The sequence below is a fragment of the Otolemur garnettii genome, unplaced genomic scaffold, assembly GCF_000181295.1.
Source record: "Otolemur garnettii isolate 467f Iridium unplaced genomic scaffold, OtoGar3 scaffold00089, whole genome shotgun sequence".
NCBI lineage: Eukaryota > Metazoa > Chordata > Mammalia > Primates > Galagidae > Otolemur > Otolemur garnettii.
This window is the reverse complement of record NW_003852484.1, coordinates 1,216,641-1,243,538: the sequence shown is the minus strand read 5'-3', so window position 1 is coordinate 1,243,538 and position 26,898 is coordinate 1,216,641. Positions and strand designations below refer to the sequence as shown.

General features: G+C 40.5%; 1 protein-coding gene across 1 annotated transcript in view; it reads left to right on the top strand.

Moving 5' to 3' along the window:
• The window catches only part of LOC100954950 (kalirin RhoGEF kinase), a 512,376-nt gene extending 491,308 nt beyond the window's left edge, over positions 1–21,068 (top strand). The window contains exon 34 of the mRNA XM_023516322.1: positions 19,634–21,068. Within this exon, the coding sequence (XP_023372090.1) occupies positions 19,634–19,696 (63 nt within the window). The 3' untranslated portion in view covers positions 19,697–21,068. The remainder of the gene's footprint in view (positions 1–19,633) is intronic.
• The last annotated feature ends 5,830 nt before the right edge of the window (positions 21,069–26,898 follow it).

Here is a 26,898-nt window from a genome sequence, read left to right as displayed (position 1 = left end):
CAGCCTTAAGTGGGTCTGCATAATTAGACTCCACCTTACATCTGTCCAATGTATTATTCTCTGAAGGTAAACCAGTGTGCTTACTTTTCCACAGTGGTCAGAGCTCCTGCCTAGTCTGTCCAGGAATCAGTTCCCAGTACTCTGAAAAGGATACTGTAATATAAATAGCCCTTTGCCTATATATATGTCACTAGGTGAGGGGGCTTTGTAACCACACTTTAAAGAAATTGAGAATTCTAATGACTAATGTGGTGGTGGCAAAGAAGTTATGTTTAACATGATGGATATTTGTTGAATAATTTCCAACAAATGGTACAAAAGCAGCGATCTGCACCATAATGGTCCCTGTGCTCGTATTTACCATTTGAATAAACACATGTTTAATTGAGCATTACCAACCCATTCTAGTAGGGACACTTTCTATCCAAAATTCACTGTGGTTCCTAGACATGTCCAGGTTGGCTGGAGGCAGGGATATTGAAGTGAAGTTGGATTGCAGGTGTTCTTCTCTACAACATTTATAAGGGAAAGAACACTGCTGGACCATTCCAGGGCTGGCATGTGATTGAAGAGGAGCTTCAATAACAAGCCATTGTGATCTGAGATACAAAGTGGTGTGCTGAAGGGGAACAGGGAAGTGCCTGGAGAAGCCTGGAGGTTTCAACATCTAACTCAATCATTTGTGAACTCCAAATTTTCAAATTAGTGTAACAAGTCACAGGCAAAATTTTGTTTCACGGCTTGGGAAGGAAGGCTCAGATCAGAGATGATAAGGACCCAATTAATAGGAAAAATCAAAGGATTGCTACGGCATTGCTGCTGCTAACAGGCCATGGCATTGGTATCATGCCCATAACAAAGGGCAAGGTAGGCTGGCTGCAGGAGCCTCTAGGAATAGACACCCTCTGTAGAGCCTCCCTGGCTCATCAGAACCTGGGAATTCAAGGGCCTACTCACAGGAGCACATAGCAGGCCACTAAGGGTGAGGGTGATATCAGAGGTATCAGTCCCTGCCTTGATGCAGGCCTGTCTTCTGTGTTATCATATTCTGACCTCTTCCTTCTTGCACTTTGTTGAGGCTGGGAGTATAGCAGTGAACAAAAAGAGGCCTGGCCATCCTCTAGCTTACATTCCGGTAGGTAGGAAAGGTAGACAGCCAGGCAACTATTCCTAATCATCTTCTGGTAGCACCAGAGATAAAAGGCTTTTGGGTTTTCTTTTCAGAAAAAAGTAGGCTAATGCTACAACTGAAAGGACTTGAATTAGTTGTAAGAAATTATTTCCCCTGTAGGATTAGTGTTGATGGAGAACAGATGACTGAGGGGAAAATGAAATATCTTTATTTAAATGGGTTCATAAATAGAAAAATGTAGCTTCAGAGAATAGGCATGGAGTTAGGGCAACATAAAGAAGAGTATCCTAGATCCTGTTGCCTATAAGCAGAGTCTTCAACAGAGCCCCTGATTTATTGAGGCGTGCTCTCAATGGGGAGGGGGAGGAAATGGGAGCTAGGGAGGTGTGAAGGCAAATACTTAGGAGGGTATTCTTGGAGTTCAGCCTAGTCTGATCCCTCCCAGGGCTCTGGAACAGGAAGTGCATGGAGTTTGCCCTGCCTGGTGGCAAGGGGGCTGGCCTTTTGTGTCAGCCGTGAGTTATGAGTAGCCAGCAGGCATAAGAGCTGGGGCATGGGTGTACTGTGAAGAAAGGAGATATGGATGGGCTGCCAAAAGTGCCTCCTGCAGAGAGGAAATGTGACTGGATTGGGTTTTGAGATCAGGTATGGATTCAATCCCTGACTTTGTACTGGCTGCATGACCTGAGTGGTCATTGAATCATGTCACTTTCAATCTCCTCATCCATACAGTGAAAGCAGTTATTGCTACTTCCTAGGATTTTGAAGGACGTGTTGAGATCCTATATGAAAGACTATTTGGAGCACAGGAGACCTGGGGTAGTTTGCTGTCTGGGTGATGGCAGAGCACTCCTTTGCAGGAAAAAGGCAATAGCATGTTCCCCAGAGTTCTAAGAGGCCATAACCACAGTGTGTTTTGCCTGAAGAGAAAACCAAACATCTGGAAATGTAGATAGTTGGCAGTGTCAGAGATGATAAAAGTCTATCAATTCACACTAGGTAATATTTTTCACTTGACAAAGTCTTAAAAATCATCAGGATAGTCAACCCAAGATTGGGTCTCCAGCACATCATTGTGACGGCATGCTACCTTTAGCTGTAGCAGCTGGGCAGATACACAATTCACTAGAGATCCATCCCATGAAATGTACTATAGTAAAGGCAGAAAAAAAAAATGTGATGGACTCTAGGAGAAATTCCTCCGTGCTTTTGTTACTCTTTGTGTCAGTGGGACTTAAAAGGCCATAAGAAATTTCTTGATAAGGGGAGATTATGCTACCTCCCATTTAGTGACAAAACACTTTCCAACCATTAAATAAATACTGGAAAAGAACATATAATTGCACTTCCTGTTACCAGGGCTTTGAGTGAACATATCTGAAATCTGCAGTTGGGCTTTGTAAGTCATGTAATTCTAAGTCTCATTAAACCCTATGCTTGACAATACATAAGATTGTAACTGCTGTATAAATCACAGATAGAAGCATGCAAGGACTATCAAGAGTCCTTGACCTATCAAAAGAGTTACACCAAAGTAGAAAAAATTCCATCTCCACTTTAAGATTTTTGTTTAAATTTTATTTCAAAATATTATTGTGGTACAGATGTTTGGGTTATATAAATTGCTTTTGTACCATTTGAGTCAAAGTTATAAGTGTGCCCATGCACACTTTTAAGATTTTTAAGCCCAACTTGTGGGGGATTTTTTAACGAAAGCTTTCTTAAGAATTCAAGTCCATACTAGGTTTGAAAGTAACTGTTTTCCCTAGTATAGTTCTTGTGCCACTTTTATTTGTGGTGACTTAAGTGGCAGGAGGAAGAGGAGATAACAGCAATGGGCAACAAAACGCAGAGGATTCCGTGGTCCCTGGGCCTGCAGCTCCCTCTCTGGCTGCTCTGTCACCCCCCAGAAGCAAAGGCTGTCCTCCTCCTCAGTGACATTTGGCACAGTGTAAATGTGCAGGCCTTTTATAATAAATTGATAAAGTGTACAAAGTTAAAGTCGCAGGACTTCGTCTAACTGAAAAGTTCCTCAAATAAATGACTGGCTTCCAGCTGTTGCACATCACCAATGGGTGTGAAATACACTTTGGCTGAAAAATGCAGCGTAGGTTCACAAAGCAAAATCTTTATTTTTACTTAATATTTTGACTTATATTCCATAAATTGAAAACCTCCCTCAAGAAAGCTGTCATTAAAATTGCCAGTCACCTGAAAAAGCAAGTAAGTTTCATGAAATATAGCAGCCAGTGAGTCGTTGGCTAAGCACAGGCAGATTTCCTGAAGTACTCTCAGGATACTCAGAGCACTTAGGCCATATTCAATTTCTTTGTTTGAAGTTTATGCAAGTATTTGTTACAGAAATCAGAGACCTAGAAGAGGTGATTTTCCCATAGATTTGATCTATGTGTGATAGCTGCAAGGGTGGCTAGAGGCAAGATTTGATTCCGTGTGAGTCTGAGTTTGGAATCATAGAATCTTAGAGATTAGTTATACCTCTTCCTTCATCCTATTTAAAAGGAACAAAGTGTCTTGCTCAGAGTCAACAAAGCGCACTTACTGGCAGAACTAAGCCTCAAACTCAAATCAGTCTCCTACTGTTAAGTTGAATTAAAAACTCCTTTTGCAGTAACCCTGATAATTCAGCTTGTTGATCTTTGCAGCAGAAAGCACATGCTATTATCGCCCCCTCTCTGACTGTCCCAGCAAACCCACAGCAAAGTAAATTACAAAGTGGTTCTATAGCCCACTTTAGTCCAGGGTCTCTGGGGCTGGCATGTGGTGAGTATTAATGCCTGTCACAAATTCCTCAATACCACATACTTGTGACTCACCTCATGGCCTTGATGGGAGTGTGACAGGCAAATCCCCACTGGGCCCTGAGAGCTTGGCAATGAGCACTGGCTTGTGACAAGGCTGACTACTGCTTTGGAGCTGCCTGGGAGGAGTGAGTTTCCAGAACCAGTTTGGCTCTGCCACAGCCCAGCTCAGATTGAAATTCTTATTGTTAACGTTTTGATGGAAGGAGAAAGCAAATCTGAGAGCAAGCCAAGATGTTAAAGTAGATTAGTTGGCAGCAGTCCAAGGCAAACAAGACCCAGGTGGGTATGCCTACAGCCTGACCCGTTCTTCCAGGGAGGAGGGATGCAAGAAGAGAGATGGTATGGATGGAAGGGGGAGGAGAGCAAGGCTCAGAGGCTGCAGGTGGAGAGAGAAGGGGCAAATGTCAGAGCAGGGCATATCTCTTTTGGCATATCTCTTACTTTTTTTCCTTCTGTATCAGTTAAGAGAAAAAGTTACTTTCATACAGAACAAAATGACTGAATCTACTTTGTCAAAGCCAATGGTAGGGGAAACAGGCTGTGGGAAATATTGTTCTTCAAAAGCTGAGTTCCTGGGTGACCAGAAGTGATATTAAGAGTATGGTACCTGAAGGTAAGCTCTTCTGGTAGGTATGAAAATTAACTTTTTTAGAAACTTCAAGCAAAAATTTGCTAGACAGGAACATTTAGAACCAAAGCAGTCTGAAGTAAGTAGTTCAGGCTGGAGGTGGCTTTGAGGTTGTGTCTCTGCTTTAGCTGGAGCTCCCTTTACTTATATGTGCTCTATCTACAGCCATAATATAGAATTCTTGGAAAAAAGCTCATTGAGCGAAGCAGTAGGTAAACATTGCCCTGTTTTGTGATCTTGAGCTTGAATACATCCTTACTTAGGTTTTACCTACCTGGCAGCTTTGTCCCACTTCTTCCCTTCAGATGACTGCTGCCAGTCTGTCTGCCACCACCAGTGTGTAGATGGACAATGGGAATGGTTGGTTTAAGGGCAGTGACATTGACGTGAGGTGAGGTGGTCCCTATTGCTAGGAGGATGGCTTTTTCAAGAAAAACAAGTTTGAACATCAACTTGGTCATCTGTGGTGACCTCCTACAAGGAGCAATAGCTTGTCTATAAGTTTCAGCTCAGGGCCACTTGCAGGAGCAGTCAGTAGCAGATGCTGGCTACCAGATGCCACCTGCCTCTGCCTTGAGAGCTCTTCTTTTTGAGAGAAAACTGCTAGAAGATGCAGAGCTATGTATCGGATGTGTGACAGATGTCCACGCCTATTTCCAACCAGACCTTTGTCCCACTACTCATCAATCTTCTCACTTTTCTACTGCCATCTTCCATGCAGACGTGGCCCTGATTGTGTTGAGCAATCGTCCGTTTGATTACAGTTTTCAGTTTCTCCCATGTGTAGGAACTTAAAGTTGAGTCTTAGAAGTTCAGAATGTTCAGTACTGCCTCGGTTTGTCGTTGTCATCATTGTCATTGTTGTTGTTTGAAAGGCTCTGAGATTACTAATTGCAGAGAGATGTGTACATTGACTAGAATTTCAGGAGAGGTGCTCCTCCAGTCTACATGGCACCTGCTTGTACTGGCTGTGGACTGCTTTGTGAATGCTCCTGCATGCCTGCCCTGTGGCCACTGCAAGGGCTTACATAGCTCTCTGAACTTCATGATGTAATGGGGGGAAAAACAACCTCTGTCTTTTACTATGTTCTGTCTTCTGTCTCCTGCTAGCCAGTGCCTTTTCAGCTGCAAGAATAGAATTTTAAAAGTTTCACTTAACTACTTGCTGTTGTTCATTTACATGTGGAAAACAGATTGGCTTAGTGAGCAACTGAGGATATTAAAATGTGTTACCTTTTCTTTTCCTTATGATTTTGATATTTTTTAATCTCACTTATTAATTCATCAGCCATTTACTGAGCTCCTACTAGGTGCTAGGTGCTGTTCTAGACACAGAGCATATGGCAGTGAACAAAACAGCACCTTGATTGCCTGCTTAGACCTGCTGTGCTGATGCTAGCCTAAGTATGCTCAATTTTGAGACATTTGGAATTGTTGTAAAAGGGGGAAAAAGGAACATTGTTCTGAAAACAAACAAGTTTATATCTCTTCTATAAACTTGAAGAGATAATAAGTAGTAGTTTGTTAAAAGTCTAAATCCTTTTCAGCAGTAGTTTGTTAAAAGTCTAAATCATTTTCTCTCCCCCTACTTTATCCCACTATTCCCAAAATAATGACAGTCACATTTTTTATGTCTCTTTCCACACAGGGTATTAGAGGGTAACTTTTATTATACTTACGAAAAATTTCTTTAAAAATCCAAAAAGAGAAAGACTTTTAGAATATGGTCTTTAACATTTAAATTTAAGGCAATGATGCTGGCAAGAGAGCATGAAGTCTAACCACCAAATTTGTTATGTTACTTACAGAGTAAACACTAGACACTGCCCCTAATACTTGACTAACCAGAAAAATATGTTAATGGAGAAGAGTTTTTCTCTCCATTAATAATTATATAATTTTTCTAAAATTAATTGGAAGCAGAATAGAAAATTGTTTCAAATATATTGGTACACTGAATTCGTTCTTTTTTTTTTTTCATAATAAAAATTGCTTTGCATGTTTGCTGGTGCCCAGATACCATGGAAATTCAGAATATATAAAAACAATCTCTAGGCTTGCCCATAGTCTTCTGAGTTCACACCCCAAGTGATAATATGCAATAATATGTGATAAGAGGATGGCTATGTGCATGTTACATGTATTACTGAAAAGAGACAGTTGTACTTAGCACTTCCTCTGTGGGAACCGCTATGCTAGGCAGCAGAGATTTACAAAAGATGAATGTGTCAGATGAGATAGGTACTTGCCACACAGCGTGCTACATTTTATACCAGAAGGATGCCTACTTTGAATGGAAAATGTAGCGTGGGAACCAGCACGACTTTTACACCAGAACTGAAATTTGAGCTTGGCCTTGAAGTTTATCTTCCTTTCTATTTTTTCTCTTTTGTATCAATTTTAGCCCCCAAATAGTTATTCTAATCATGGACAATGTGTAAAAGAGCAGTGCTACTGATACATTTGTATTAAAAGGAATATTTTATTGAGATATAAAATTAGACTTTTTTTTTAGTGGGCTATTAGCTTTGTTCATAGGAACTATTCAGAAGTTCCCTCAGAAACTTTACCAAAACCTTATACTTGCTCATGATCTTCTAATTAAACCCGTTTTCCTTAAATATATGCAGTCAAGATTTTAAAATGAACTTTTGAAGAAATAATACAGAATGAAATTTAGATATTCTTCTAGAGGCATTCTTTGAAAATATAAATGCTCTAACATATATTCTTTTTAAAAGTGTTTTATTAAGTGGTAGCATATAGTAAGTATCATTTTACACTTTTTGCCATGTAGCAAATCTGGATAATCATTTCATAACAGGACATAGAGCTGCTTCATTCTTTTTGATGACTGCACGGCCCATTACTTTCAGCACCATAATTGATATAACTCCTCCTCTATCTATGGGACAGGAGATGTTTCCAATCTTTTCCAATCACTAAATGGTATCATTAATATCCTTCTACAGATAGTTTCTCACACTTGTCCTATATGAAGAGGATAACAGGATAAATTCCTAGAAGTAAAATTGCTGCATCAAAGAGAATATACATTTTTAAATTTTGAGAGACATGTCAGATAAATCTGTATAGATATTATGTATCTATACCCCCCCCAGCTGTGTATGTGAGTGCCATTTCTCACAGCTTTGTGATCTAATATATCATCAATATTTTTTTCCTCTTCCAAAGTGATATCAGATACTTTTAAAAATCTATATTCATTATTTCTCTTGTATGTCTTATTTGACTGCCAATATTGCTACTATTTTATTTTCTATATTTTAACTGAAAGTATTGATAATAGCATTTATACTATTACCTAACTGTAAATTATGAGCCAATCTGATTATAATTTACATTCTTATTTCCATAGATAAAGCACATTCCTAATTATAAACATCTGATTTACATTCAAACTTTAATGCTTCAAAATGTAAAATATATATGTTAAAGTGTGCAAATAAAACTGAACAATTTAATAGATAATTAGAAAATGAACATATATATAACAACCATACAGGTCATGACATAGAACATTGCCAGCTCTCTAGAACCCCCCTCTGTGTCCTTCCCCAGTCACACCCCTATGTGGTAAGCACTGCTACATTCGTAATAACAACATCTTGACTTTTCTTTATTTATCTACATAGGAGATAAATTATATAGTTTCAATTGTGGCTGTTTTTATATGACTAGAATCATCCTTTATATATTATTTTCTGTCTTGCTTTTGTTGTGTAACACTTATTTTTATGGGTTCCACCCATGCTGATGTGTATAATTCATTCATCTTCATTGTTGTCTAGTATCCCACTGTGTGAACATACCACAACTTGTCCATTCTGTATACGGAATGTTTGGGGTATGGTGAACAATGCTGCTATGAATAGTCTTCTATACATGTCCTGTACATGTGTACTGGAGTTTCTCATGGTTGTAAAACTAGAAGTAAAATTGCTAGGTGGTAGAAGCTGTGTGTAGATCTTCAACTTTACTAGATGATGTCAACTATTTTTCAGAGTGCTAGCACCAGATTTATACTCCTACTAGGATATATGAGATTTTTCCATTGCTCTGTATCCTTGCTAATACTTGATAATGTTAGATTTCAAAAGTTTTGCAAATCTTGTGGGTGTGTAGTGATATCTGCTCATGGTTGTAATTTCCATTTCCCTGATTATTTATGAAGTTGAACATTTTTCACATTTGTATTGGTTCTTTGGATTTTTATCTTTATAATGCCCCTTGGTATTAGTCCTTTGTTGATTATACGTGGAAGTACCTGTTTTGCTCAGTGACTGGTCTTTTCATTCTTTTTATTGTATTGCTTAATGTAAAATTTGACATTTTGGAGGTAATACATTGCTAACTTAGAGGCTTGTGTGATGTGACATGTGAGGTATTTCTTAATTTAGTATCTTAAAATATAATTCATCAAGGGCGGCGTCTGTGGCTCAAAAGAACGGGGTGCTGGCCCCATATGTTGGAGGTGGTGGGTTCAAACCCAGCCCCAGCCCAAAACTACAAAAAACAAAACAAAACAAACAAACAAATATATATATATTTCATCATTTGTTTCTCCACAGAATAGTATACCAGCATGGAAACTTAACATACATGTATAGTGTAAGTTTTAGTCAATCGCTAAGTATGCCTCTGTTTTAATGAAAGAATAAGGACTACTTGACTTTTAAAAATGTGTCTGTTACATTTTACTGTATAGATTACATGACAGGTAATAGGGTTAAAACAATGAAATGTGTTAGAAAAAAGATGACAAATATATTGGGTTTGGAAGGCAGATATCTGACAAATTGATTCAATACCTAGGAAGGAAGTTTTTACATAGAAAAACTAAAATCTGTGCTCACAGAAAAGCCTTGAAAAGCTTAATTTTATATGTAATTCTTATGATCTTGGCCATAAAGTTAGTCAGCCCACAAGAGAAGTAGAAGAGAAGAAAGTTACGTCCTCGTGGGTACACTTACACACAGGCTGAGTTATTGACGACAAGGGGGGATGTAGAAAAGCTGTGAAAGCAAAAACTGAAGGAGGAATTAAAATTCCAGGTACCAAGAGTGCTATATGATGGGGCATGTTCTGTATTTTGCACTATGCCATAATTGTTACTCACACTGATACTTGTAATACTAAACAGAAGGGGAAATTATGTTCAAGGTAATCTGCTTAAGAAGTCAGAGATGTAGGCCAGACACACTCATGTAATCCTAGCACTTTAGAAGGTTAAGGTGGGAAGGTTGCTTGAGCCCAGGAGTTGAGACCAAACTGGGCAACATAGCAAAACCCTGTATCTACAAAAACAAATTTAAAAATTAGCTGGACTTAGTGGCACACACCTGTAGTTCTGGCTACTTGGGAGACTAATGCAGGAGAACTCACTTGAGGCCAGGAGTTGGAGGCCGCAGTGAGCTATGCTCATGCCACTGTACTCTAGCCCAAGTGCCACAGCAATCCCATCTCTTAAAAGAAAAAAAAAAGACAGAAAAAGAAAAAGTCAGGATTGTAAAGATATTCATCAAAATGCATAAAAGAGGGAAAAGAAGTATTGGTGTTTACTGTTATCCAGAAAACTTGATTATCTTGACAGTCACATTGCCTGAGGATTCTAGAGACTTGAGATTATGTTGATTATGATTAATATTAGTGGAATGACTTGTAAAGGTGAAATTCAATTTTTGTCAGTCCTAGTGATTAACTCCAGAAGACAGAAACTGCATTCCTTTGCCATTTATTAAGCATCTGTATAATTTACCCAGTCCATACCACTGTCCTATCATACATGCCCTGTGAACAAAGCCCCTAACTTGTCTTCAGACATTCACTCTTAATTCCCTCCAAAATCTTCTCCACTCTGCAGCCAGTGTGATTTTAAAATGCAAACTCCTATATCACTCCATGGCTTTACGCCTTTGCTCTTAGGATAAATACCAAAATCTTCAGCCTAATGTATGAGGGCTGGATGATCTGGACCTTGCCCTCTTCTCTGGCCTCCCTGAATCCATTCCTCTTCTTTCCTGCCTTGCACGTTCCCTGGCCTTTTGTAAATGTCTCCGGCTTTTAACCATCCCAGGGCCTTTGTACATGCATGCTGTTTCTTCTGTCTGGAAAATTCTTTCTTTTGCCATGCCACGGTTCACTCCTTTTGCCCTCTCCTCTTTCAGGTCTCAGCCTATTCTGGCCCTCTGACTAGGTATCCTCCCCAGATCATATCCTCACAGAACACAACTATTTTTTCTTGGCAACTATCACCATTAGTGATTAGGGCTTATGAGCTGAGTTGTGAGAAATATGACTGGAGTGATTGGCTGGGCCACATCGTGGCAGATACTGAATACCATGCAGAGGAATTTAAACTTTATTGAATAGCACCCAAGAAACACTGAGAGTTTCTATTTTATTTTATTTTATTTAGCACATGGTTAGAGAACTAATTTTAACTTTACCTTGGCTCTTCACTGTTCTTTTATTTTCTCACATTTTGTCTAGACTCAGCAACAGTCTCCACAGTACCCTGAATTTTACTTTTACCCACTTTCTGTATTTCAATTTGGTATCTCTTTCTCTTTCTCTTGTTGTCAGACACCTCCTTTTCCTGTCATCTCACACTCACTTGTTACCTCATGCTCCCAGTGAGAACTGTTCTTGAACTCCTGGTTCTTCTGTCATTAGATCCTCCCACCCCTATCTTCAACAATAGTTTTTGTTGCTTCAATTCTGGCATCCATGACTAAAATTCCAAGATTATCTGAAGCGACTTTACTCATACTGGCAGTTTCATATTTATTTATCCATTCATTTACCACCTTTTTTTCTTAGTACCTATTATGTTCCTAGTTGGAGCTGTAGCAGGGAAATAGAACAGGCCAGTCCCTTAACCTTACACTGTTCTGCTGCAGACTCAGAAGACTGCCAGGTAGATACAAGGCCAAATGGCGGTGAAATGAGCATTGCTACTGTGGGGCGTTTTCAGCTCGAGGACCTGCTTTTCCTCAAGCTCAGCACCAGAAAATTGTTTTCTTCTCTCAAACCAGTAACCTGATTTGATTTCCCTATTTGGGGCAGAAGCAACATCGTTTCCCCAGATACCCCAGTTTGTATTTGTGGACTTGATTTTTGGTGTATTCTCTGGTGGCAAGTGAGCTGCCAGGTCCTGGCATGATTCCCTCAAAGTTTCTGTCACACCACCCTGGGCAGGCCTCTGCTAGTCTTGGCTTAAATTCCTTCAGTGACCTCCCAAATGACCTTCGCACCCCCTGGGATTTTACCCCTGCATTTTATCTTTACTATTGACACCAGATTCACCTCCCTGAAACATTTTTTCAACATCTCACTTGCCTATTAGAAGCCTTCAGTAGCACATTTACTCAGGATAAAGTATAGGCCCGTCTCCAAAGATGTTTTATAATTTTTCCTCCTACATACAATCCTTAAGAATCCCTTATCTATTAAACACTCTGTGTTAGATCAAATCATATGGAACGGTGAACCCAGAGCTGGGTTTCAGCTTAACCGCACTTACCATTTAATTGGTTGCCTGTGTGTCTTTCTCCCATGTTACATCATGTGTTCCAGAACGATTGCATCTTGGTCTTCATGATGCCTTCCCTTCACCATCTGCCACAGCATCTGAACATGGTAAATAATGGCTCCCTACTGCCCCCACCCACATCGTGCTTTACTCCTGCTGCTTCCATCTCCAGTAAGACCCACTGACTTTCCTTAATCACATCCAGCCCACCTTCACTGCTGGACTGACTCACACCTCCTTCATTTCTAGAAATTTTCATTTCTTGAAATGCTTACTACTTCTTCACATTGATCAATGTCCCCCACCCCTAGACACTCTCTGTTGAACCATCTTCACTGGTATTGCCCATTCCCTCCCCCATAATATCAAACATTGTTCTTTAACACATAATGCCCTAATTTACTTTGTATTTGCCGCATTGCTTAACATAAACCCAGACTCTTTAACAATGAGCTGAATGATCTCTGTGCCTAGCTATTGTCTTTTGCCCTGGGATCCAGCACCATATTTCCATCTTTCTGTGGATAACTGCTCTCGAAAGATTCACTGCACTTTGCTCAAAGCACTGCAGCTACTAGAAGGCTGAGACAGGTGGATTGCCTAAGCTCATAGGTTCAAGACCAGCCTGAGCCAGAGTGCAACATCATCTCTAAAAATAGCCGGGTGTTGTGGCAGGCATCTGTAGTCCCAGCTATTTGGGAGGCTGAGGCAAGAGAATCACTTGAACCCAAGAGCTTGAGGTTGCCGTAAGCTGTGATGCCATAGCACTCTACCAAGAGTAACAAAGTGAGATTCTGTCTCAAAAAAATAAAAATAAAAGCACTAAAACTAAACTCATAATAACCATCTCCACAATCTGCTTCCTTCTCAGGACCCATCCATAGCTCTTCCTTTTGCTATCATGGCTCTCTTTCATTTTCTGTCCACTTCCTCAAATGACTTTGCATTGGAGCACTGCCATTATTGCACTTCCTTGGCCTGGCTTCCTAGTCTGTACAATATGTCAGGTCTTTCCCTGGGAGCTTCAAGAGGAGAAGCTTGTTTCTTAAACCATGGTAGCATTTTCTAGGACCCAGAACCTCCTGGTGAGCAGGCCCCTTCCTTCTCTCTAATCCTGTTCTTCCCCTGTGTCCTAAGCCATCTGCAAATCTCTCCTCTAGCATATGTTTTCCAGATATGTGTGATCATCTTCTCTAAAATATAATAATCTTTCAACTCATAATCTCCTTCGTCTACTAACCCATACTATGTCACTGTGTCTCCAAAAGTATCTCTCTACTCTTATAGACAAGTTTCTGACCTCAGGAAGAGTGTGGTTGGAGCACATCTTCACTACTAGAATGATTACTGGAATCCTGTCCTTCAGCACTTTATGAGATAGTATCTTCTTCCAGTTTGCTATTATTTCTCATGGATTAGTTTTTGCCTCAGCAGCTGAGTCAATAAGACAAGGCTCATGTTTGATACTTGTGTTATCTGCAGCACACTGAGATAGAGGTAGACTTTTCCAGGAGGTGCTCAAAGAATAATTATTTGAATGATATGTTATATGTATATTTCTTCTGTTTGTATATACCATTTATAAATTTGTATGTGTGTCTGAATGTGTTTTCCATATACTCATTAAGAAGTATCACCTATATAGTTTGGGGGGGCAAGGATATCTGGATCTTTTCCCTGACTATGATGCCAAGGACATAAATTAATGAATCGTGTGCTCCATAAACTCCTGACTGTGGCTGACACAGGTGAGGGCTTACCTGAGCTATTAGAGTTATTTTTTCCCCTACATTCTTTTTTTCTTAATGTAAAAGACTAATTTTGCTGTTAAACATAAAAGAGGGATATGTATGTGCACATAAGTGTTTGTATTGTGCTTATGTATGCATATATATACATATATGAGGGATGTCCAGAAAGTATACAGCCATGCACTATGAAAAGGGGGGGTAGATACTTTCTGGACAACCCTTGTATACATATGTATGTGCACATATGTATGCATATATGTATATATGAAGGAAATACACCAAAATGTAAAAAATGGTTATTTCTGGATGGTGATTTCCCTCCCAATTCTCTATAATAAGATATATTCCTTTTATTAACAACAACCACCAAAAACAACCCTCATAGATTTTTTTTTAAGGACAAGATGATTAGAGATTGCTGAGGTCCACCCTCTTCATGAACCAAGGGTGAGAGAACAGGCAAGTACCTAGCAGGGAATAGGGTGACCCACTTCTTAGTAGCTTAAGATTCAGGAAAGTGATGAGATTTGGGCTAGCCTGTAGGATGGGCCAAGGTTGTGAGCTGAGAAACTGGCAACTTTGTTTGGTTGGGAAGGGCAGGAGCCTTGGGCTGTGAAAGGAAGTAGAAGAAAAATCCAGGGGGCAGCAAGGGGATGATAGGTTCTTCAGGATTTCCCGCAAAGCTCAGCTGTTGAGAGACATTTGGAAAAGGCAAGGAAAAGCTTGAAATACTGAAAGCCTGAATACTTTCAGGTTCATTAATAGATTTCACAGAGATATGCAGTGGGAAAGAGAGGAAAGCAGATATGTTTCAAGTTTGGTTCTAACCTCCTGTGGATACCAGGGGGAAGGGTTTCCAGAGGAACTCAGTGTAGGGACACTGAGACCCAGGTCAGAGGAATGCAGAGTACCCATTAAGGAAATTATTTGCCACTATATGGACAGAGGAAGAAGTGGAAAGAGAGAGATTGACTGTTGCTGGCTGGGGCTGATTTCTGTATACTGGGTGGTGGTCTGAAGGTGAGGGGTGCCTGGCCTGTCACTTAGGGGGCAGCATGATGGGTGGACATAACTCTGCACCACCTCTGAGGCCTTCCTGTCACTTCCTGTCCCCATCAGTAACCCCCCACCCACAGTTTGGGGCACAGAGCTCCAGAGCAGCACGAGTAGCAAACACTGACATCTAGATCCCACAGGATCTGCAAACAGAGCAGGATGCATGAAACGACACACAAAAAGGGCACAAAAGTGAGGCCTTGAAAAGCACTGATGATATATTTCATGGTGTTCATTTATGTCTTCTCTCTATGCAGTATTTAATATTTCTATTACCATGTATCTCAGTTTTAATTCTGATGGCTACATCGAAAAACATTTCCAGTCTGAGCTCTGGTTTGAAACTTGAGGTGGAGAAAAACTTGTTTAAAACCAGTTCATATGGTACATGCAGAGTTCCCATATACAATGAAGGAGTGCAAGAGAGCGTATAAAGTCCCTACCAAGGACAAAATCCCCTACCTCATCTAATGGGAGAGAGACACTCCTTTCCCTAAGAAGTCACTGTTATAATTGGGTAGGCAGAGAAAAGCACAAAGGCTGCCTGCAAGTAAGCCGTCCGGAGCATAAACAGCTGACAATAGCAGCTGCCTTTTTTACTGAAGTCCTAATACACCTGACATTTTACATATAATGTCTTGTTTCATCCTCTCCACAGTTCTTCAAGGTAAGTATCATTATCCTCATTTTGTAGACAAGAAAAGTGTTACTCCGAGAGGTTAAATAACTTACCCGGGGGCACACAACCAGAAAGTGGCAGAGCTGAGATTTGAACCCAGGTCTTTCTGATAATCTGTTACATACACTGCCAAGTTGGACCACTGGACAACTCCATTAAAGATATAATTGGATGATTAAGGCAAAAATACATAAAGCAACATTTTGGCCCAAATATTGTAAATCCTATCATTTCTTCTCCCTGATCAACTGGAAAATCAAGAACATCCCATGTCCCATGTGCTGACTGTTCTAATCATACAGTGTCTTCTGTGCCTAGCAAAGCATGGCATGAATCAGGAATTTAGAGGGGGACATTTGTTATATCTTAGCCATGGAAATAGCAATTCAGGCATGCATATGCCTCTAGAATTCCTAATCCATCAGACAAAAACACTGAGAACATACCACTGTTGAAGATAACATTTAAAAATCTACTGCAAAAAGGCCAGTGGCAGTGGCGGCTCACACCTTTAATCTTAGAACTCCAAGAGGCCGAGGCAGATGGATTGCCTGAGCTCTGATGTTCTAGACCAGCCTGAGCAAGAGCAAGACCCCATCTCTAAAAATAGCCAGTCATTGTGGCAGGCGCCTGTAGTCCCAGGCTGAAGCAAGAGGATCACTTGAGACCAAGAGTTTGAGGTTGCTGTGAGCTAGTGCCACAGCACTCTGCCCAGAGAGACAGAGTGAGAATCTGTCTCAAAAAAAAAAAAAATCTATTGCAAAAATAGCAGCCTCAACTTTTTTGTGAACAAGAAAGGGTATAATATGTCCATCCTGTATAATCAATATGTTCCTCTTTTATGGCTACATCACTGGGTGTCCAATGAGGACAGAGCATCTCTATAACTCAGAAAGCTCTTCTTACAAGTGTCTAGTATTAGAATGTAGCCTGCAGTATATTAAATAAACAGCATTTACATGAAGGGTTCTGTACTTGAATGGAGGTCAGTGGAGGAAGTCTCAATCCCCTCCAATAAAATAAGGATGTTTGGGAAGTCTGGTTAATAAAAACCATTGTCCTATGAAGTAGGTCTCACTGATTTTTGACCCTCAGGAGAAAATGCCAAAGGCAAGTGTTTCTGGCCAATGTATGTTAGACTTTAAATTGTGGCTAAAATGCTGTAAAACTAAGGTTTTGCAGTGATAGAGTCGCACATAGAAAAAGCCTCTATACTAAAGTTCCAAACCAGGCAGCCCTTAGAATTATGTAGTTCCAGATAAATACTTCAAAGAGCTAATCTCAGGGTCTACCCTGGCTTACAGAATCAGAAAGCCATAGTATTAATGAAGGGTGATTGGGTATGGATCTTCTGTGTGAATTCTAAGCTAGAGCTGTTTTCTAAATAAGAAATTAGCATTTAAAATAAATTTTAATGGTCTCTTTTTCACACTTGCACTTAAACTTTTTCTACTAGTTCTTGCCTAGGCCAGATTTTTTGTTAATTAATTAATTAAATTTTTTTGGTTTTGAGACGGAGTCTCACTCTGTTGCCCAGGCTAGAGTGCCATGGCGTCATAGCTCACGTCAACCTCAAACTCCTGGGTTCAGGCTATTCTCCTGCCTTGGCCTCCCAAGTAGTTGGGACTACAGGTGCTTGCCATGATGCCCAGCTAATTTTTCTCTTTTTAGCAGAGACAAGGTCTTACTCTTGCTCAGGCTGGTCTTGAACTCCTAAGCTCAAGCAATCCACCTGCGTTGGTCTTCCAGAGTGCTAGGATTACAGGTGTGAGCCACTGGGACCAGCCTTAGGTCACATTTTTTAAAAACCATCTCAGTGAGGTCCTAAATGGCTGTCATTTTTAAAGTTAAGATCTATGCATTGGTGTTAACTACTCTTTTAAGGTACAAACTGGGCTATGTAAAATAATAGCTTCCTACATAAATGTGTATGTATTTTCTTAGGGTTTGGGGGAACAAGTGTTCAGTTTGCCTGTGTGGTTTCATTTCCTAGGTGTCTCACACATCAAATCATCACAAAACAGATGTGTAGGTGCACAGATACAATCACAACTTGAGGTTTAAAAGGAGATAAAAAATTTTCTATGACACCTAATGAATATATGTAACGAAGTGACCCAAGTCACTTTAAGTTAGGTTCTCAGGGATAAGATAGATCCTTATGTGAGGGATGCTTTCTAAGATCTTTGGAATTAACAAACATACAAATACCATTTAGCAAGTGGATTTTCCTTTAGAAGAGACAACATATGCAGGTTAAGGAAAGCTTTGGAGTCAAACAAACCTTGGTTCACATCTCACCCCCTCAACTTGCCAGTGCTTTGCTATGATCCTGGGCAGGACCTCTCCAGGTGTTAGTCTGCAAAATAGGGGTAATGGTACGACCCGCCTGTGGGTTTAGGGGGCAGGTCATGTGAAATGATGCATGTAAGGCACTCAGCATTTTGCCTGGCATGTGGTAAACACTCAATAAATACTAGCTTTTAAGAAGGACAATAAACATATTTTGTAAAGCTGCTTTCCCCTTCAGAATTTTAATAACCATATAAAAAGCAGAATGTCAAATTCAACACATAAAACCATTAAATTCTTCCATTAAATGAAATTCTACAGATTTTATAAACTCACCTAGTAATGACAATGAGTTACAGTTTGGGGAACTAGCTAATCAGGACAGCTAATGTCACCTCCCATGTTAGTGTTAATGTGATATTATACACAAAAAGTAAGATTTCAAGTTCTTGAGCCACTTTTGCCCTGGCACAGGGGAGCAGTGGGTACACTAGTCCCTTTACCATAAGGTACACAAACACATATGTATGCCTCCCACTTTCTTCAGATTCTCATCTCTGTTTTGAATCCTAAGTGTCCCCTATCTTCCTTGAAACTCAGGGTAATTACTTCACCTTGACACTGAAGTATTTTCTCTCACTTAATGAACTGCTTTTGCCCAACTGGAGTTCTTACTAAGAGAGTTTCAAATGGTTTTTCTCATTTCTGTGTGGCAAGTATGATGGAAGCTTTGACATCATGGAGCTGAGCCACCATCAAATGTGAGATCATACTCTTTAATTTATCTTGAAATTTTCTCTTGGCTAAGAACCATTACTATTTAGAATGCTTCACTTCTCCAAAGCACAAGGAGTTCACTTTCCTTGAAGGGTCATTTTTCTTAAAGAAACAATGATCTCATGGCTGCAGATGGCCCAGTTTAGAGATGGTGTAAACCTCACCAGAGTGTGAAGCTGGTCTCCAGCATGGGCTACCCACTCTCTGTCTCTTACTCAATAATTCACTCCCTCAGCCAGCCCTGCAATCTGCCTAAACCTACCTCATGCCTTGGAAAACCTGCTGATTGCCACCTCTCATGGACCCTGGAAACAACTGACATCATAAATTCTAAGTCCCTTACTACCAAAGATATATTGCATAAATTGGTAAACTTTTCTCAGTTTCTTTCTCCCAATTAAATGTTATAGAAAGACTTGCTGATAGGTCACAGGGACCCTAAAAGAGTTTAAACAAAATACCAAACAAAATCAAAAAGAGTGTGAAATAAACACTAATGATCACTGCACCTAGGATCTCATAGTTAATGCATCTCTGTCTGTATCATTCCTGGCTCCACTCCTGCTTATGCATCTGGAATGTTGGGAAGCCACTGCAGGACTGGTCTACAGGGGTCTCGCGGGATGAAGGTGTACACGGATCAGAGCTCTGACAAAGTTAGCAAACACAGCCCATCAGTGATCCTCATCTGGATCCTGGCCCTTCTTCTGAAGCTTTAGGCCAAGGAATGTCTTACACGATGCTCTGCTTTCTCCATCTCATCTTCTAAAAAAAACAAGTGAATGTGTATTTAGCAGGTTGCACTCTGTGCATTGGGTTACTAAAAGTACAGTAGGTTGCATTGATGCTTTAACTCTGTTTTCTATAAAGGGCCACGGGATCTCATGTAGATTTTTGCAAAGTCATATGCAAATCACAGAGCCCAGCCCTTTTCTTAACAGGATGGCAACCTTGTTCCTCGGTGGCACCTGGGACCTGGAGATCCTTTCTCCACTTACGTTTAGCACGCAGCCTGGGACTTGTCCCTGCAGCTCACCGGGTTAGCCGTGGCGCCGTTGGGACCTCCCACCGGGACTCCAGTCACCCACCTCTCTTGAGACTGCTCTGGCAGGGCTGGTGTGGGGTGCAGCCTTTGTTCAGAGGGCAACATGTTCCAAGCAAAATCTTCCTATCTGGGCCATGGGCTCACCACTCGGGGCTCCCTTCTTCTCTACTGGGTGCAATTTGAGGTTGCTGAGCTTCTCTCCAAAGTCTAAAATGGTGGGGCAGTAGGGACCTGTGAGAGGGCCCATGGCCCAATGTACTTCCCCCAGCTCCCATTCTCAACAGCAGATGTCCCCAGGCCCTTGCTGTCCTAGAGGTCTGCGATAGGAGCAGACGGGATAATTAAAGGGACACATTCATCACTGAAGATTTTTTCCAGGTGGAACATCTCTATTATCGGTGCCCCTAATCTGGAAATGCCCATCATTCCGATCTAGCTTGCCTCCCTAACATCGTGGGAAATAAGGAAGAAGGAGGAATGGTTTATGGTAGAGAAGATGAGGGCTAACTCTAGGTGTTCCCAAACATTGGCAGTAACCACTTTACCACAACAAATTTTCTATTTGCTTCAGCCTACCCAGGTTTTGTTATATTTTTCTAGCTCCTTCCTAACTTCACTCCCTCCTGAGGTCTCTGGTTCAAAGACCATCCTTCCAGCCCTCATTTGTTTCAAATCGTCCTATTGAGGGCTGCGTGGGAAGTGTGAGAAGATGCAAATGCAACAAACTGGCCACGTGTTGGTAACCACTGAAACTAGATGATGGGTATATGGGCACACCATTCTCTCCACTTTTGTATATGTTTGCAATTTTTCATAACACTTTTTTTTTAAGTCCTCCAGCATCCATGACACTCAAGCAGGAGCCCCAACCCTTAGCGCAGAGTTTCATAGATATCCCACACCAAGGAGATGATGATTCCATCTCATACATATACTCATTTTCTAACTTTTTTTTAAGGCCCATTGCTTTATTTTCAATAGACTCAACCTGATTTCTAAGAGGTTCTGAAGTTGGGCTCACGTCCCTGGCTGGGTCATGGGGGAGGGCAGGGTAGAGGGTCCCTTAAAAGTTTACACTTCCATGTACCTCACAATCTTATTGTGAGGATGTAACTTGTTCAGTGTTCTGAACTTTGCGAAGGAAACATGTTCTCAATGCAAAGTGTTATTCTCTGGAATTGCACCTGGCTCAGGAAAGGACTGTCTTTGTACTTGAACTTAAATCCAATGGAGAACATTAACATGGGCATTTGCATGACTGAGAATTGCTGCTGTCTTTTTTCCGTATGTCACTTTCTTGAATGTGTTCTAATAAAATGATTCTAAAGCAGGCTCTTGATATACAGTGATTTATAAATACTTTCTGTTGAGTGCTGAGGCCCTTAATTCTTTGCCAAAAATCCACCCCATCCCACCTTCCAGAAAGATCTGTCAAGCTGGGGACAGATGAAATGAGTGTGCGTCTGGCATGATGGCGGCACCACTGCAATTGCAGTCACTAATAAGAATCATGTCAACCACAGCAATTTTGTCTTCTGATTGCCTAGCAACAGAATTTGTTTTTCAGAATACTGATGATCATACGCAGAAGACAATTGTGGTGGGGGAAGGCAGAGGGACAGGGCGGGAACAGGAATAGAATTCAAGTGTACCAAGGAGGGAGGGAGGGAGAAAAGTGGAAGGGGACACAGGCAGCCAAACGGAGAGACAGGCAAAGTTTAAACTCCTTCCCTTCAGTGACAGCTCTCAGCATGTTCAAATCATTGTTCAAACTTATTTACAAAATTGAACTTTTTGATATTAAGCCATAGCAAGTTACAAATCTCAAAATCTCATTAGGCAAATGGGAAGCAAAAGGAGAAAATACATTATTTCCAGTGGTAGATATCTTAAAAAACACTTTTTATCCCAATCTTTATGCCCCTTCAGCAAGACTAGTTAGGGAACTCCCACAAGCTAGTAACAAAGTTAGGTCAATTCTTTGGGAAAGGAGGCATTGTTAGAAACTTCAGGGCTTAAAGGGCTCATAAAGGAGATTGGAAGGCAGAACCAGACAAAGTGGCTTCCATTTACTGAGCACTGCTCTTACCCCAGCTACTGGGAAAGCACTTGATCTACTCCATTAATTTTCATAGCCATTCTGAGAGGCAGGCAGTACTTTCTTCATTTACCGAATGAGAAGGCTGAAGCTAAAAGAAATAAATAATTTGTGCAAACTCTTGCTGCTAGAAAATAGTGGATCTGTAATAAAAATTCAAGTCTTTCATCCCCAAATCCACACTTTTCCCTGCCACTGGGCTGATGGCCCAGGTGCCCAGTCTGGGCTCTCCCTTACACACCTCCCATAGTCGTCCACCTTTGTGATCTGTGCAGCTCTGTGTGCCCTCCAGGGGCACACCAGCATCCTGCTCTTCCTCCTGTGATTGGAGGTCCCTGATGGGCCAGAGTCTTTGCAGCACACATTTCCGTATCTATGACTTGGTTGTGTAGGACACAGGCTAATGAGGCTGCATCACCATTTGGTTTACACAGGGGGTTGGTTGCCTACCAGGCAAGTATTTTTCATTATGATGTAGATGTGCAAACAGCCCCAGTTCTCTCAGAGCTTCCCAGAAGAGGAGACAGACATTGATCAAGTCACACATGAATGGCTCTGTAATTGCAACTGGAGGGACCTGGGAAATCATTGAGATCAACAGTGGAAACTGACACTCAGTCATGTTAGTTGCCCAAGCAATTTGCCCAAGATCATGTACCATGTTAGGGGCATAATACAAGCTAGACCTTGGAACTCCTGATTTTATTCTTAGACTACATTTTCCCCCTATTATGTCATACTCTACTGTAACATACCCATAGACTGTCCCCAAAGCCCAGCGAGCCATATAATCATATTGATCAATTAGGACATTATTCTAATTTCTAGGAAGAACCATAGAGTACATTTTGAAATGATAATCAAACAGTATAGTGAGCCAAACCCCTGAAGATGGCACTTCCCAAAGATTTGTTTGCAAAGTCATCTCAAAGCCCAGAGCAGGGACAGAAAGAGGCAGAGAGACATTGCCTATGAAGGGTGCTAACAGGTGTTCTTTTGTTTTGGACTGACCCCAACATTTTTCTCATCTCCCAGATTCAGCAGTCACAGATATACTCATTAATTTGACAGATATTTACTGAGTGCATACTAGGGGCCAGACACAGTTCTCAGAGTTGAGGGTATAGCAGTAAACAAAACAGCCCTCATGAAATGTACATTCTAGCCAGGAGGGAGGGACAATAAAAATAAATAAGTAAATATAACAGCATATATGAGAGTGATAATGATATAAAGAAAAAGTGAATCAAGAAAGGAAGGTAGGGACTCACCAAAGTCAGGATGCATTTTAAAGCAGGGTGGCCAAAAAATGATTTATTGATTTACATTATATACACATAGGGACATATATGCATGCATACATATGTGTACTAGATATTATACATATAGTATATGGATGAAGTGGTGATAGATACATCTCCTCTCTTTAATAGTGATTTAACTGGTTTAACATATCAATGTGGGACAACTCTAAGTAGCCAGCTGTCTAGTGTAATTTGAAAAATTCTGCAGGCTACCTCCTAGCTCCTCCAAGGGGGGAAAATAAAGACTTCTCATAGCAAGTCCAATGCTGATTCTTAGCTTTCCCTTTTTTCCTTTGGACCAAAGTAGTGGTTCTCAAACTTGAATGTGCATCAGAATTACTGGAAGGCTTGTTAAAACACAGATTGCAGGGCGCCATCCTCAGAGTTTGTGAATCAGTAGATCTAGGGGGTGGACACAGGAATTTGCATTTCTACAAATTCCCAGGTAATGCTGCTGCTGCTGGTCCAGGGACCACACTTTAAGAAGCACTAAGTAAAGTTATTATAGCTGGAAGATTTTTTTTAAATGAAGCTATTACCTGAGAAAGGATGCATTCATTCCTTGGGCCACATGGCCATTATAGAAGTAGTTTATCCTTAAAAAGCAGAATCCTTAAGAAATGGGACTATTCTTTTTAACTAGGGAAAGTTTCTCAAGCTATATCCCAAACCCCCAAGCATTGACAATTTGGGCAAGGGACACATCCTGAATAGAAGATGCCAACAGTATTTCATCATTCATCTGTCAATGATCTGCATTTTCATAACATGTAATACTTCTATAAGCCCTTTTGCCCACCACTTTCTCTTGACAGTTAACCTATCACGTAGGTAGAACAGGTCATTATTACATTTTATGGATAAGAAAATTGAAACATAAAGAGATTATGTGGCCTCCTGTGGTCCCTGAAGTCTGAGAACCCCGGTGCCTTAATCCTAGACCAGTGTTCTTTCCCCACTAACACTAGCTAGAGCTTTCTCCTAGGGCAGTGGTTCTTAACCTTTCTAATGCCAAAAGCCTTTAATACAGTTCCTATGGGTCATGACCCACAGGTTGAGAACTGCTGTCCTAGGGCATCTATTCCCAGGCTCTTAAAATCAAGTTATTCTTTATCTTTTGCCCTATTCAACATCCCACTGCTGCCAGTAGATTATCCATATAAGTGATTGGATACTGTGCCAAGTCCTAAGTCTTGCTTGAGTTTCCCCTGCCATAAACACATTTCTCTTCTTATCCTCCTAGGTATTGTACAGAGAAAATGCTAACTCATTTTATTATTAGTCTAAGCTAGAACTAATCATTCTGAAAGCAAACCTGCTAGAGGAAAAACACACATAATGCTTTCCAAAAGCAAATAGAAATGACATTTTGATTATATGTACCATTGCTTTCATTCCATTAGTAGAGATAATTGAAAATTTTCTGTATCACTAAAGCACCCAGCAAAATGGGAGTAGATTTTGTTAAATCTGATGGCTAGAGAATCACATTCTTAGGCATTTAAATGTATTCCCCAGACCAAAAAAAAGAAAATAAAGAATAAAATCCTCCTTCCTGGTATCTGCCCTTCTGGTTATATTTTCTACTTCTGGACTAATTCCTCATGGTGAAAGAGTGAGATCTCCCATTGATTCTCACAGATGGTGACCCTGTGGTCACAAGGAGGTATCTCCTTTCAGCTTCTATACTGCCTTTAACCACGCAGGAACGCAAAGTTTTAGAAGTCTCATTTCTAAAATTGTCCTCATCTATCTCCCAACCCATTGATATTCTGACATCTTCTTCCTGTACTTTGCCATTGGGACTACTCGTTTATTCAAGAAACATTTATAAAGCACTTACCATGTATCAGGCACTATAAAGGCCACTGAATAGCCTACAAAAAATGAGTTTGAAATAATCTTATTTTCGAAGAACATAGTATATAATAGAACCACTCTCTAAATCAAGTAGAATCACTGACATTCAGGAATATTCTAGACATGGAGTCTTGTCCAGGAAGCTGCTTTCAATTTTCACCCTATGAGAGCAAAGAGAGTGCTCAAAGAGCAAACTGATGAGTTTTTTCAACTTCAACATAACGTAGACACCATTAGGAAAGAAAAATGACCTAGAGAAGAGAAAAGTGGGATGAGGAAGGAATGCTAATCTGGAGTTCTGAGCATATACAGAAATAGTTATGTATCAGCAGCCCAAAAACATAGTAACAAGAGAGCAGTTTAGTAGAACCTAACATCCACATGTGGATCGTGGAAATGGAATTAATGTGGGGTCATAAGGCTGGGATGATTAGAAATTCCATGTTGGTGAAAGATCTGGTGTGACTGTGTAGCTGAGCTTTAGACTCTACAAAGTGGGCTATGAAAATGACTAATCCTTAAAAAAAAGAAGCACTGGGACTGAGCTTGTAAGAAAACAGGTTGGTGGGGGAGAAATAGTAGAATGCAGAGGATTCATTTGGCTAAGTCAGTATTAGAGAATCCATGAGAAAATTTTCAAAATAAAATCCAACGATGTGTGCATGTGTTTGTGTGTGTGTGTGTGTGTATACGCGCACGCAGATGTATACTCAGATACATATGTACAGGAAAGGTGATGAAGACCAGTCATAAGGATTTTATGAGGATATAAGCCCTTTAAATAAATTCTAAATTTATAATCCAGAAAGTAATACAATTTAGAAAACTAAAGTGCAATCCGCAGTTAAGTATAAAATTGTAGTTCTGGTGACCAGGTGGCTCAAGGAATATCACTAATGCATCTTCCTTGTATTTGTATTGAGCCATCTGACTCTCAGTACCTTCAAGAGACTGATCAGGCTGTGATACCACTTTTTATTTATTTATTTATTTTTATTTTTGCAGTTTTGGCCAGGGCCTGGTTCGAACCCACCACCTCCAGTATATTGGGCCGGCGCCCAATACCACTTTTCTTTAGGTTTGGCTTTGTGAACAGTGGCATGCCAGTTCAGAGCAGAGAAGCAGCTGGTTTTCAGATCTGTCTTTTGAAACACAGATCAAACCTGTCCTGGCACTGGAGGGAGTTTTCTCAGCACAACTGCTATATTCAGGTTTACCAGTAACCATCAAAGATGCCAGTGGCATAATAACACAGCCAGGCCTACCACTGGGGTGTAGACATGAATAGAAGTAGCTGCAGGAAGAATTTAGAGGGCTTAGAAGTAGCAGTGATGGGGAGTGTGGTTCTTTGTAACTGCCTTTGTGTTTCTAGGATGGTGGAATAAGAGTTATTCTATTTGTAAGGATACCTAGGGATTCTGTTGCCTGTCTGTAGCAACCCTTTAATGGGCCTTATACCTAAGCATAATGTGGAGTTTCTAGATCTGGCTATGTTTAGTTCTGCTGGGTGGTTGTTATAGCACACGTCAGAGTAAAGGGAAGTACCAGGATGAGGTTAAAAAGTAATTTACATAGATGTGGGGTTTAGATTTGATTGATGTGGCACTCTTACTCTGAAAGTGACCTATAAGTATGACATTCTAGATGTTGCTATAGTATCTCACAAATTCGCAAGGACTTGCATTGGCATTTTGGCCCAGAGAGGAGCAAGTTGGTGATAAAATTGTTGAAACACAGTTGAGTTCCTTCAAGGCCAGCTGGAAATAGCACTGGAATCTTACTTCTTAGACTCTTCCTGCATTCTCATTTGATTCTGAAGATGCTAAAATACTGTTTTATTCTTTGGTATTCCTGGGATTATGCAACCAAAAAAACTTGTTGGAGAGCCATAGATATAAG